Below are 13518 nucleotides of genomic sequence, written 5' to 3'. Positions count from 1 at the left end.
AGTCTGATGTGCTACTACTGCAAAATCTGCTATCACTAATCAGGATTGATTCAGTGTCTGACTACTCAAAGAAGGTCGGGTATCTACTCAAAGATCTCTCAAGTATCTAACTACTCAAAAATCTCTCATGAGATCATGTAGTATTTTTTCAAATATTTGTTTTTATTTTCCCTTTTGTTGTTCTTGTTTTCAGTGTTGTTGTAGTTATTGATGTCGTCATTGTTGTATAGGACAGAGAGAAATGGAGAGTGGAGGGGAAGACAGAGAGGCGGAGAGAGAGACACCTGCAGACCTGCTTCACCGCCTGTGAAGTGAACCCCCTGCAGGTGGGGAGCTGGGGGCTCGAACTGGGATCCTTACAGTGATCCTTGCGCTTTGCACCACCTGCGCTTAACCCACTACCGCCGATTCCCATAGAGGAGTATTTTTTTAGAAGCTATATAATCCACATACTCTTGACTTACCTTCTTCACTGCTTGTGAAATGACTCCCCTGCAGGTGGGGAGCTGGGAGCACGAAGAACCGGGATCCTTATGCCGGTCCTTGTGCTTTGCAACACCTGCACTTAACACAATGCACTACCACCTGACTCCCACTCCTGACTTTTAAGTCAAGTAATTAGTTTCCAATTTTGGAAATATGGATCAAGCCAAGGAAGTAAAAGTATATTTTAAATTCTCTCCAAGTATTGGAAACCTAGCCCAGCACATCAAAGGACTTGCATACCTAGTTCAGATGCACTGGGCTACGGCTTAATTCCCAACACGGCCGTGTCCCAGAGCTCTGATCTCTTACATAAAGTCCTTGACACCTACAGCCAAACACCTAAACACCTTCTTTTAAAAAATAACGCATTTAGGGTGTGGGGTCGTGGCACAACTGACTGAATACACACATTACTTTATGTAAGGACCCAGGTTTGAGTTCCTGCTCCCCACCAACATAGGAGTGATACTTCATGAATGCTGAAGCAGATTTGTAGGTATCTTTCCCCTCCCTCCTTCTCAATTCCCCTCTGGTTCTATCGAATAAAGCAAGAAGGGGGGGGGGGAGAGAAGAAAAAAGAAAACATGGCTGCTGAGAATAGTGGATTTCATAGTGCCTGTTCAAAGCCACAGAAATAACCGAGCAAACAAGCAAAAATGCATTTAAATAATATCGAGGGCTGGCAAAATAGTCACAAGTAGAGTATACTGCTTTGTCATGAGTGAGGCTCAGGCTTGAACATAGCCCCCATAGCACTGAAGGAAGCTTCAGTGTTGTGGTGTCCTAATCTCTCTACCTATAAATATATAAGTCATCAAGTTTACTTCTTGTTAAATTCTGGTTCATTAATTATCCCACACAGCAAGACTCATGTGAGCAGAATGCAAGAAAACCTGTAAATAAAAATTTTCTGTGAATAAATTAAGGGCAATGTTTTAACAACAGACTGAAGTGCTTATATATAAAGGATATAACAACTTACCTGCTACTTTCTTTAGGACTGCTACTTCCTTGCTCATCATCATCGCTGAAATTCAGCTGTTCTGTATAATCTACTTCCATCTGAGCACCTATTAAATTAAGCAAATCTCAGATAAACTATTATAAGACAATCTTCAAACTCAAAGCGCTTCATTACTTTTGCCTCTTACCTGCCCAACCTTCATCAGCTTCAGCATCTAGGTTATCAAATTTATCAAGTTCCTTCAGTTCGGATGCACTAAGGATGGAGGGGCGCTCTGGCTCAGTGGCCCAAGAAGGAGGAGGGCCTCTTCCTCTAACACCTCTAATGAAGGAAAGGTTATAAGTAGTGTTAACTAAAAGACAAGAATTTAGTTTATTTGAATTCAATATTAGTGTTTTCTAGACCAAGTTTTAATATTTGGCAATTGACATGTGTCACAAAAAACCATCATGGTCTATACATTCAGGACAATGCCACACACACACACACACACACACACACACACACACACACACACACACACACACACACACAGTGTTCCTTTTTTTTTTTTTTAACCAGCACACTGCTCAGCTCTGGCCTATGATGGAGGAGGGAACTAAACCTTGAACTTTGGAGACCAGTCTTTTCACATAACTATTATGTTATCTCCCCTGCCTAGAGCAACACATTAATTCTTTACTTGCTCTACTAATATAAAACTCAAGTCACCATTTTGTAGAAGGTCTTACATGAAACAAAGTCACTTGGTCATTAACACCACAGAAGTATCACCAATTTAAAAAATATATATTTTATCATCTTTATTTACTTATTGGATAGAGACAGCCAGAAATTGGGAGGGGGAGACAAGAGAGACACCTCCAGCACTGTTTTAACACTTGCAAAACTTTCCCCCTGCAGGCGAGGAACAGGGGCTTGAACTTGGGTCCTTGTGCACTATAAGGTATGCACTCAACCAGGTGCATCATCACCTGGCCCCTCACCAATGGATTTTAAAAGACTTGTTTCTTTAAAAATTTTTTAAATCTTATTTATTGGATAGAGAAAGCCAGGAATTTTCAGGAATGAGATTAAGAGGGAGACAGACAGAAAGACATCTGTAGCTTTCCCTCTGCAGGTGGGGACCAGGGGCTCGAACCTAGGTCCTCGCACATTTTAACATGTGCGCTCAACCAGGTGTGCCACTACTTTGCCCCTCACCATAAAAATTTCCCATTGTCTATTGAGGGTCTGAACCCACCCAGATCTACTGCTCACAATTTCCTCTTTGTTTTAGACAGAAAGAAACAACAAGAGTGAAAAGATAGACATTAGTTTTATGTCAACTAATTAAAGCTTTAGGTGAGTGAATTTTTTTTATAGTCAGCCAGTTACTTGATAATAACACCTGTGCTATGACAGAATAATTAGTCACCACAATATACTCAACTTCTTGAAAATCTTAATGTTCATATCCTACGCCTAACAAATTTCTTACTTGTTTGTTTCAGATAAAGAAGGTGGAAACCTCATGGGGCCATGGAGAGGAGGGTACGCCATCCTTGGATACTGTTGAAACATCTGAATGAAGGAAACAAAAAAATTGAGAGATTTAGTACCTCAAATAAGAAACAAGTCTGAAAGCTCTAAAAAGCCTAAAATTATATTGTATAAAATGATTAGAATAAACAGATATGAATAATTACATTTGTCATTCACACTCAATAATAAGCTACTTGAAAAATACATCTTATGAAGAACTTCTTTTTTTTTTTTTCCCAGAGCTGCAGCTGTCTCTCTGTCTCTCTTCCTGCTTGGGCCCTGCTCTCTCAATTGATGACTGTTCCTTTATGAAGAACTTCTGGGGGCATAGCTCAGGGCTTAGAGCATTTGACTGCATATAAAGAACTTCCGCTGCTCCAGAGTCAAGAGATAGCTCATCAAGTAGAGTACATACTTTGTCAGTTGCCAGGAACCAAGTTCAAGTCCCTGGCACCACATGGAAGCAACATGCACAGTAGAACAATGCTGTGGGGAGTCAGGCGGTTGTGCAGCAGGTTAAGCGCACATGGCGTGCAGCGCAAGGACCCGAGTAAGGATCCCAGTTCGAGCCACAGGCTCCCTACCTGCAGGGGAGTCGCTTCACAAGTGGTGAAGTCTATCTTTCCCTCCCTCCATTTCTCTGTCCTATCCAACAATGACAAAAATCAATAACATAATAACTACAACAACAATGAAAAACAACAGGGGCAACAGAAGGGGGAAAAAAAAAGGAGAACAATGCCATGTGCACCTAACCACATGTGCCAACATCTGGCCCTGAAAAGAAATTTTTATCTAAGTAAGTTTAAAGCTAAGCAAATTAGCAATGGAAATTCAAAAGGGAGAAAGCTGTTTGGAATACTTGAGAATTTTCTGTTGCATCACCCTCCAATAGAAATCAGCAAATGTACATTTGGAACTAATTAAATTTTTAGATTGTTCTTGCTGGCACAGAGAGTAAGTTTGTACAGTTGTAAAACATTAAAAGTTTAGGAATTGGCTATAAAATTGTAGAGACAATCTTTAAATTCTCAATGTACAGTTTCAAAAAAAAAACTTTTAATATATCAGTTACCATGGTTCCTACTTGATGAATACACCCCGATTTAAAAAAACTTTTTTTTAAATAAAAAAATAGAGACAGAAATTTTGAGGGGAGGGAGGGTAGAGATGCCTGCAGTACTGCTTCACCACTTGTGAAGCTTTCCCATCTGCAGATGGTGACTCAATAGCCTGAACCCAGGACCTTGTGCATGGTGAGATGTGTACACTCTAAGGGGTGTGCTACAGGGCAGCGCACAAAACATCCTTGTTTTTATTAATTGGTGGAACACTATTTAAATTAAACCACTCATTAAACTAGCAATGAAACCAACTTCAAGTCATCCCATAACTTTCCCTGTCCTATTCCACTTTACACTTTGGCAGTACAATGGGGGCATGGGGTGCGCACCTGGTTAAGTGCTCACATTATAGTGCACAAGGAACTAGGTTCAGCTTCTGGTCCCCACCTGCAGGGGGGAAGCTTCATGAGTGGTAAAGTAGGGCTGCAGGATTCTCTGTCTTTCTCCCTCTCTATCTACCCCATCCCCTTGATTTCCCTCTGACGCTTATCTAATAAATAGTAAATGAAAATTATTTAAAAAGGAAGTACAGTTAGGGAATTATTACAAGGCTACTATTTGGATACAAGTAAATTTTCAATAATACATCATTGATTTTCATCATACTCCCATTTTTCAGAAAACATTCAATATGCAACTGTATGTAATCATTTTTTCCTTCTCTAATCTAAAGATACTTGCTCCTAAGTTCTCCCCACCTGCAGGAAGAAGCTTCCCAAGTAGAGAAGCAGTGTTTCAGGTGTCTCTCTCTTCTCTCTCCCTAACTCCCTCTTCCTTCCCAATTTTTATGAAAAAGAAAATAAAGTAAAGGGAATAAAAAAAAGCGGGGGGAGAGGAGTGACCACCGGAATGGTCAACTCCTCATGTAGGCAAGACACTGAAGTCTTGCGATGACTCTGGGGGGAAAAAAAAGATGAGAAAAGAAATAAAAAAGGTGTTGACCTGCATGATTGAGGTCCTTTGACCCAGGAATACAATATATTTGCACTTGGAATATTTAGGCATGAAATAACAATAAAATACAGAACTAGATTCTTTTCTAAGAAATCATTTTTGAGAGGGTAGATAGCGTAAGGGTTATGCAAAGAGACTCGCATCCCCGAGGCTTTGAAGTCCCAGGTTTAATCCCCAGAACTTTGCAGTGCTTTGGTAAAAAGGGGGGGGGGGGGAAGAGTATTTTGTGGTCCACAAGATGGTGCAGTGGATAATGCATTGGATTCTCAAGCATGAGGTACTGAGTTCAATCCCCGGCACCACATGTACCAGCATGATGTCTGGTTCTTTTCCTCCTATCTTAATAATAACAACACTAATTTTCCTGCAAAAAAGAAAAATTATTTACTTGAACACAAATACTGCTAATTTGCATGTAATTTCACATCAAGTTAAGGGCAAATGAATGAGTGGTAAAACAATTACCACTTTATTGGAAATACAGGGTTCAGAAGTAGAACAAAACTAGAAAATCTAGATTATAAGAAACTTCGCCTGGCTAAGTGTTCACATTGCAGGGGGAAAGCTTTAGGAGTGGTGAAGCAGGGCAGCAGGTGTCTCTCTCCCTCTTTATCTTCCCTTCCCCTCTCAATTTCTCTTGCTTCTACCCAATAATAAATAATGTAAAATTATATGAAAACACCCATAACCTGCCTAGAATAAAAACATTAAGTACTGTTGATATGCTTATAATTAGTGTCCCGTATTCATAACCAGAGAAAACATCTATCTTTAGCTAGATGTCAATAGGAATAAAGATTTAAATTGCTGGACTCCTACATCAAAAATCTCCTAATGAACCATTTGCTGAAATAACAATACTCACATAAGGAGGCATCATCGCTCTATATTGGGAAGCCAGGGAAGGCTGTTGTCCATTCAGTTTAGCCTGGGGGGGACCACAGGCTATTCTCTTTTCCACCACTTTAAGGATATCATTTTGTTCTGAGCTTCCAGTTGTGCTTTCATCCTGACCGGGGAGCTTTTCATCCTGATCAGAAGTGGAAGGTGAGCTAGCAGACTTACCACCATCTCTCCAACAAGCAACATCTGATATAGATAAAGAAGAAAAAAATACATTACAATGGAACAGAATGAAAACAAACTAGACACATCTCTAGAAAATTTAAAGAAATAAGCACATGACGGCAGAGGATTTAAAGTCTAACTCAGGATATGCAAGTACTTTTAAGTTATTTGGGTAGTTGAAAGCAGAGGCTTTCAAAGCAAAGCAAAGAGGCTGTTAAGACTGGGTAACACCACACATATACTCACCACACATATACTGGTATTTGGGGAGAAAATGTTAGAGAGAAAATGTTTTCCGATATTTGAAACAGAGATTAAAATCAATTATCTCTAAGTTGGAAAGTTGGAAGGTATATACAATCCTTAAGAGTTGACAGTGATGCTTTCATTTTCTTTTTGGCTTACTGTTATAATAGTTAAATGTCTAAATGAGCAGATTTAGTCTACCAATTCAACTATACTCAACCAATACTGAGTCAGAAACGTCATGATATATATATATTTTTTCAAAGGTCATTTATATAAATAAAAGATCTATCAATGATATACTGCCCGTTTTGTTCGATAACGTTTTGCCGCCTTTTAGTGAGCTTTATAGCTCCTCATTCATAGATGGACCTGTCTTTATCGGTAAAAAACTGAACACAGTGCTGATTTACAGACTCATCTGAAGTAAGTGCTGTATCACAGTTTTGAAGAGAACAGAGTAAGTGGAAGCCTGATGGTGCAAAGTCAGGAGAGAATGGTGGGTGTGGCAAGTATAGCTCAGCTTGTCATAAGCTGCTAAATTTGCTATTCAGCCATAGATAGCCAATAAAGATTAAACTGAGCCAAAAGAAATATGAAATGTATTAAGTTATAAGAAATGTGGTTTTGCTTAAAAGTTTATTAAAAAGAACCTCCCCAACACAAAGACCTTTGGAATATTTGGAATGACAATACAGAGTGAACAAACAGCATTTAAACACTTTTATATTTCTAGTTTTAATTTCTACTTCATAATACACATAATACAAGCATCCCCTACTATACCCACTGATGTGGTTCCTTTGATTGTGTTCCTAAGGGAAATCTGAACAGCAACACACCCGGAGCAGTGACACACCCGGTTAAGTGCACATAATACCAAGCATAAGGACCCAGGTTCGAGCCCTCGCTCCCCACCTACAGGGGATGTTTCATGAATGGTGAAGCAGGTCTGCATGTGTCCATTTTTCTCTTCTCTATCTCCCCACCCTCTCTCTACCTTATCTAATATAATTAAGGGGGGGGGGAGAGAAATAGAAGAAAGAAAAAAAGGGCTGCCAGGAGCAGTGGATTCATAGTGCTGGCACTGAGCCACAGCAATAACCCCAGCAAGCAAACAAAACAAAGACAAAAAATCTTTTGGTCACTACCAGGCCACCTCATCATCCTGAGATTCCTACAAAACAGGTCCCTCTCTCCACCATCAGTGATCATCTGCATTAGGAACAACATCATAAACCCTCCTGTGGGCCTTTACAGGACATTGCCCTTAATGTAGAACAATGGTAGAAATTGCCCCATGCTCTGCAGGGAGGTGGGGTCATCCTACTCTGCCACTTGAGGAAGACTGGTCTTGAAATTAATGCAGCCTAGAATGTTCCTAGCTGTGACCAGGGAATGTGTGCTCAGACCAACAGGGATGCAGAGGTTACACAGGCTCCTGTACTAAATTATGAATAGACAAGAGGCTTAGGTCAGATTGATGGGGTTAATGGTATTCACAAACTTTTCCGTATTTTGGAACTACTCTGCTCTGATCCAGATTTGTAGTCTTACTTTCAACTGACAACTTCTTCCCAAACAGTAATCTATGTCAGATTGAAGGGGTTTACAGTTAACGGTATTTATATGATTTTCCCATATTGTGAACCAGCTTTCTAGTCCTATTCTTAACTCTGATACCACCTCCCCAAATAATACCTTTAGCCCACCTACATGTTAGCTGTTGGGCTCAGGCAAAAATTAGAAAAGTCATGTGCCCCTGGAATATACCTATAATGGACTTTCTAGCTTTTTCCAACATGAAGACCCAAAGTTTCATCTGTTATACTCTTACCTTTAGGTTCCTGATTATTAAACAATTTGTTCTGCTTTATATCTTAATGCTTTTAGCCACCAAGTTGCAGATGCTACCATGATGCCAACCTGAATTCCCTAGGCAGACGACCTCACCAATGTGTCCTGGAAACTCACCTCCCCAGAGCCCTGTCCTAATAAGGAAAGAGAGACAGGCTGGGTGTATGGATCAACTTGTCAACACCTATGTTCAGCGGAGAAGCAATTACAGAAGCCAGAACTTATATTTTCTGCCCGCCTCTCCCCCATAAATATCTTTGGTCCATGCTCCCAGAGGGATAAAGAATAGGAAAACTTCTAGGGGAGTCGGGCGGTAGCGCAGCAGGTTAAGCGCAGGTGGCACAAAGCTCAAGGATCCCGGTTCAAGCCCCCGGCTCCCCACCTGCAGGGGAGTCGCTTCACAGGCGGTGAAGCAGGTCTGCAGGTGTCTATCTTTCTCTCCCCCTCCTCTCTCCATTTCTCTGTCCTATCCAACAACAAAGATATCAATAACAACAAGGGCAACAAAAGTGACTAAATAAACATTAAAAAAATAGGAAAACTTCTGAGGGGCAGGGAGATAAGGAACTCTGGTGGTGGGTATTGAGTTGTATGGAATTATACCCTTCTGACCCCACAGTCTTGCTAATTATTTTATCACACACACACAAAAAAAAACACAAGTAAATGGATAAAATTTATAAACAAATATCTGTAAATCAAGGTTTTATTTCAAAACATTTTACTTCTAGTAGAAATGAGTAGTGGTCCAGGAGGTGGTGTAGTGAATAAAGTCTTGGGTTCTCAATAGCATGTAGAGTGATGCTTTGGTTCTCTTTATACATCCCCTATTCCTTTCATTAATTAAAAAAAAAAAAAAAAACCTAAAAAAATATAAATGACTAAATACAGTAAATATTAATTTGGAAATAAGGCACCCGTGCAACTTGTTAAATTTCAAGTTTCTGATTCAATATGCTGGATATGGTGCCCAGGATGTATACTCTAACAAGTTCTCAAGTTATATGACGCTGTTCACGTCAACCCCGCATATGAGTAGCAAGCAACGAAGCCACTGCCTGTCTTTTCAAAGCAGATAGTTCACACATGCAACAACAGCAGGCAGTAACCTGTATCCTCTTACTTGGGGGGCGTAAACTGGGTCCAGGTCCATAGTTGTCATCATTTCCTTCTTTTTCTTTTTTTTCCTGGTCTCCAGCTGCCTGCAAGCTGGGAAATTCTTGTTGAAAGTGACTATTCACTTGTATTCCTATGAATTAGAAAAATAAATTTAAGTGTAATTTCTATACCAAAGATAATTCTAATAACCCTACCAGGACAGAGCTTTCTACATTCTTCCGAAAAAATTATTCCACATTTCACAGATCTGTAAAACTTTTTAATTTAATTAGAAATGAGTATCTTGGAATGTTAATGAACATCCATGATGTAACAAAAATCTAATAAAATATTCCAGGGGATGAGCCAAGGGAAATTTCCCTTCTCTCTTATTACAAACCCATATATTTTCAATACAAGTCTAATGCCCTTGCTAATAACTCTAAGCAGCAGTCCAACCATTTTACATACCAAATTTATAAATGATCACTAGCATTAAGGAGACTAAAATGTGTCACTTTAACTTACTTGTTTAATTTACTGAGATAACTGACCTGCACTCACTACTTACCCATCTGTCTACCTGCTAGCCTCCCTACTTATTTTCTGAAAATTATACTTCTGTAAATTGAAAGAGGTGTTTCCATTATCTTGAGGATCTGACTATATTTCCCCACAGTATGCTTTCCACGAGTTTTCTGTTATATAAGTAAGAAAATTAAATTTTGCTGGGGAGTTCATCATTCCTTGGGGGTAGGACCTTACTGTAACAACCACATTTTATGTTGATTTCTAACACATTCCCACCCTAGGGACTATGAGCAACATGTCTGAAACGGGGCAAGCTGAGGAGACAGAAACAGATGAATATGGTTTCAGCAATCTGCATGGTGTCAGGGCATTTCTAAGTTGCAAATAGCTAAAGGCATGATTTTGTAAGGTCATGTAGGGTATACAGAAGGAAACGGCCTTTCAAAGATTATGAGGCCCTTGACAACTAAAACCTAACTAGCCCAAGGGTGTGTGTGTGTATATATATATTTACGAGAGCACTGCTCAGCTCTGGCTTATGGTTGTGCAGGGGACTGAACCTGGGACTTTGGAGCCTTAGCCCAAGATATTTTTAAAAGATCTTCCTTTCAGACACAAGTATATCCTTTGTTGGTGTTCTGTACCCATGCCTAAAACACTATTCACCCTTTATTTCCTCCATGGATGTTCATTAACTGTCAAGTTTAAACAGTTTCCTTAGCTAATGTCCACTTACCATCTCCTTGCCCACCTTGCTTGTTATTGGCCCATGATTTAGGAGCAGGTGCTACTTCTGGGGGAGCTGTAACCCCAGGTTTTGGCTGTACTGGTGGAACTTCAGGTGTTCTTAAAAAGAAAAAGAATTATTTCAGACATTATGTTTAAATAGAACAAAAACTATATTTAAGGTAAATTTGAATACAAATTATTTTTGACTATGAGACGTGTTTTTCCCTGTGCAACATTCCCTAATTGTCACCCCCTTTGATTTCTGTGTCTGAATAACTCAGTTTTTACTTGGGTTTTCATTTTTAAAAGCAAAAAAGAAACAGCATCTCTGATCTTAACTATTAAAAATCTGCCAGCCTGGCTGGTAGAGTAAGCTGGGATAAACAAGTTCTCAGCAGGGCCGGGTGGTGGTGCACAAGGACCCGGGTTCAAATCCCCAGTCTCCACCTGCAGGGGGAAAGCTTTGCAAGTGGTGAAGCTGAGCTGCAGGTCTCTCTCTCCCTCTCGATTTCTGGATGTCTCTAGCCAATAAATAAAAGCTAATAAAAAATTAAAAGACAAAAACAAAAACAGTAAGTTCTCCATTTTTATTAGTTTACCATGGTAATCACTGATTACTATTAGAGTATCCAACTGCTTTTCTTTTTAATTACTGTACTTAGTTTTACCCAAGTCCTGTAGAAAATTTTATTCCTTAAAAAGCTAAATATTTAATGAATGATAATTCAAAGAGACATTATCAAGCTTAGCCCACTGCTCAGTTTTGGCTTATGATAGTGCCAAGGGATTAAACCGGGGGTTCTGGAGCCTCAAAATGAGAGTCTTTTTGTATAACCACTATCCTATCTCTGCCAGCCAGCTAATTCTTTATTCAGTCAAGGAATACTATAATGAGCAGACACTTACAACTTTAATAAACTGGGTAGGATAGAAGAAATTGTTAAGATCATGGAAAAAGGGAGTTGGGTGGTGCGTAGTAGGTTAAGCGCACGTGGCGCAAAGTACAAGGACCGGCCTAAGGATCCTGGTTTGAGCCCCCGGCTCCCCACCTGCAGGGGAGTCACTTAACAGGCGGTGAAGGCAGGTCTGCAGGTGTCTATCCTTCTCTCCCCCTCTACCCCTCCTCTCTCCATTTCTCTCTGTCATATCTAACGACAACATCAATAACAACAGTAATAACAACTACAACAATAAAAAGACAACAAGGGAAAGTAAATAAATAAAAAAAAGGTCATGGAAATATTTAAGGGAATCAACTCTGAGAGAGATATCAATCGATCCCTGATTTGGAGAGCTTGACATACATCACTTATGATATGAGAAAAAGTCATGATTATCATGTCTGCCCAACTATTCTAACTAAACTCATTGATATGGAAAAGTAACCAGGGTTGAATAATTAACTGGGGTTGGGGGTTGTGGTGCAGCGGGTTTAGCGTACGTAAGCGCCCGGACTGGCAGAAAGATCCCAGTTTGAGGCCCTAGCTCCCCACCTGTAGGGCGGTCACTTTACAAGTGGTGAAGCAGGTCTGCAGGTGTCTATCTCCCCCCTCTCGGTTTCCCTCTGTTCTACCCAACAACAACGACAACAATAATAATAACCACCACAATGATAACAAGGGCAACAAAAGGGGAAAAAATAGCCTCCAGGAGCAGTAGATTCATAGTGTAGACACCAAGCCCCAGCAAAAACCCTGGAGGCAAAAAAACAAAAAACAAAACGAACAAACAAACAAACAAAAAAACCAAGACAGTTAACTAGGCAGAGAACTGCACTGCCATGAATATAATCCAGATTTACGCCTTGGCATCATGTAGGAGGTGCTATGGCAATGGAGGAAACTCAGGCACTATGATGTGCCTTTCTCTCTCTCAATAGAAGAGTCCTAGAGTGGTCAAACTGCATATGCACTAGCCCCTGCTTATCTAAACAGTGAATGCAAAAAGTGCACGAGGTAGAGTGGTAGTGTAACTGGTCAAGCACATACGTTACAGTGCATAAACCTTCACAGGCAGTGAAGCAGGTCTGCAGGTGTCTAGCTTTCTCTCCACCTCTCTATCTTCCCCATTTCTCTCCATTTCTCTGTCCTATCCAACAATAACGACATCAATAACAACAATAACTACAACAATAAAACAAGGGCAACAAAAGAAAATAAATATTAAAAAATAAATAATATTAATTTTTTTAAAAAAGTACACGAGATATAGCGCACACACACTATAGGAGACTTAGCACAGAGAAGGAACTCAAATGTAATGCCACTGGGGGTGGGGGATGGGGGGGTATGACCGGTCTTTAAAAGACTGACTCACTTTTCTTCTTCATGTTGTTCTTGCTTTGATGCCCACCCCGTGCCATCTTTAGGTACAATGTTTACATTAGGATCATTGCCTTTATTTTCTGCTTTCAGACTTGGGAGATTAGCAGGTGGAGGCATACGCCGCGATATACCAACTTTTCCAAGACTCTGCAATCCATGTCGAGCTGCAACTAAAGATTAATAACATCAACTTTCTTAGAACATCTATTTTACTGCCAATTTTACTCTTTAAACAATACAAATAGGATTAATGAAGTTAAAATGATCAGTTCCTAATGTTTTAAGATATGAAATTTTACACTGCTGCATATCATGCAATACAACTCATTCTGGTAGCACATGAGCTGTCGGGGACTGAACTCAGGACCTCATGTTTAATAGTCCAAAATTGTATCCATTGTACCACTTCCTGGGTCCCTGGTTTTAGGAGCTAAGTTAATAGCATAGCAGTTATGCAAGGCTTTTATGCCGGAGGCTCCAATTCTTGGTTCAATTCTTGGCACCGTAAGTGAGAGCTGAGCAGTGCTATGATAAAATAACTAGTATGTTAGAGAATTCACTGAATTTACTAATAATACACCATACATGGCCCATTTTAATACAAAGCTATAGA

General features: G+C 39.9%; 1 protein-coding gene across 10 annotated transcripts in view; it reads right to left on the bottom strand.

The window, feature by feature from the left end:
* PRRC2C (proline rich coiled-coil 2C) overlaps nucleotides 1–13518 on the bottom strand; it is an 86477-nt gene that overhangs the window by 46954 nt on the left and 26005 nt on the right. For 7 of the 10 annotated variants that reach the window (XM_016189151.2, XM_016189153.2, XM_016189155.2 and 4 more), the window contains exons 3-9: nucleotides 12898–13075; nucleotides 10589–10698; nucleotides 9347–9472; nucleotides 5918–6141; nucleotides 2931–3013; nucleotides 1638–1771; nucleotides 1469–1556 (exon numbers count right to left, since the gene is read on the bottom strand). In XM_016189151.2, the coding sequence (XP_016044637.2) occupies nucleotides 1469–1556; nucleotides 1638–1771; nucleotides 2931–3013; nucleotides 5918–6141; nucleotides 9347–9472; nucleotides 10589–10698; nucleotides 12898–13075 (943 nt within the window). The remainder of the gene's footprint in view (nucleotides 1–1468; nucleotides 1557–1637; nucleotides 1772–2930; nucleotides 3014–5917; nucleotides 6142–9346; nucleotides 9473–10588; nucleotides 10699–12897; nucleotides 13076–13518) is intronic. The other 3 variants (XM_016189152.2, XM_016189154.2, XM_007525198.3) reach the window with 1 other exon arrangement.

This window comes from Erinaceus europaeus, chromosome 9 (assembly GCF_950295315.1).
Source record: "Erinaceus europaeus chromosome 9, mEriEur2.1, whole genome shotgun sequence".
NCBI lineage: Eukaryota > Metazoa > Chordata > Mammalia > Eulipotyphla > Erinaceidae > Erinaceus > Erinaceus europaeus.
The sequence above is the reverse complement of the archived record's forward strand: the minus strand, read 5'-3'. Positions and strand labels throughout refer to the sequence as shown.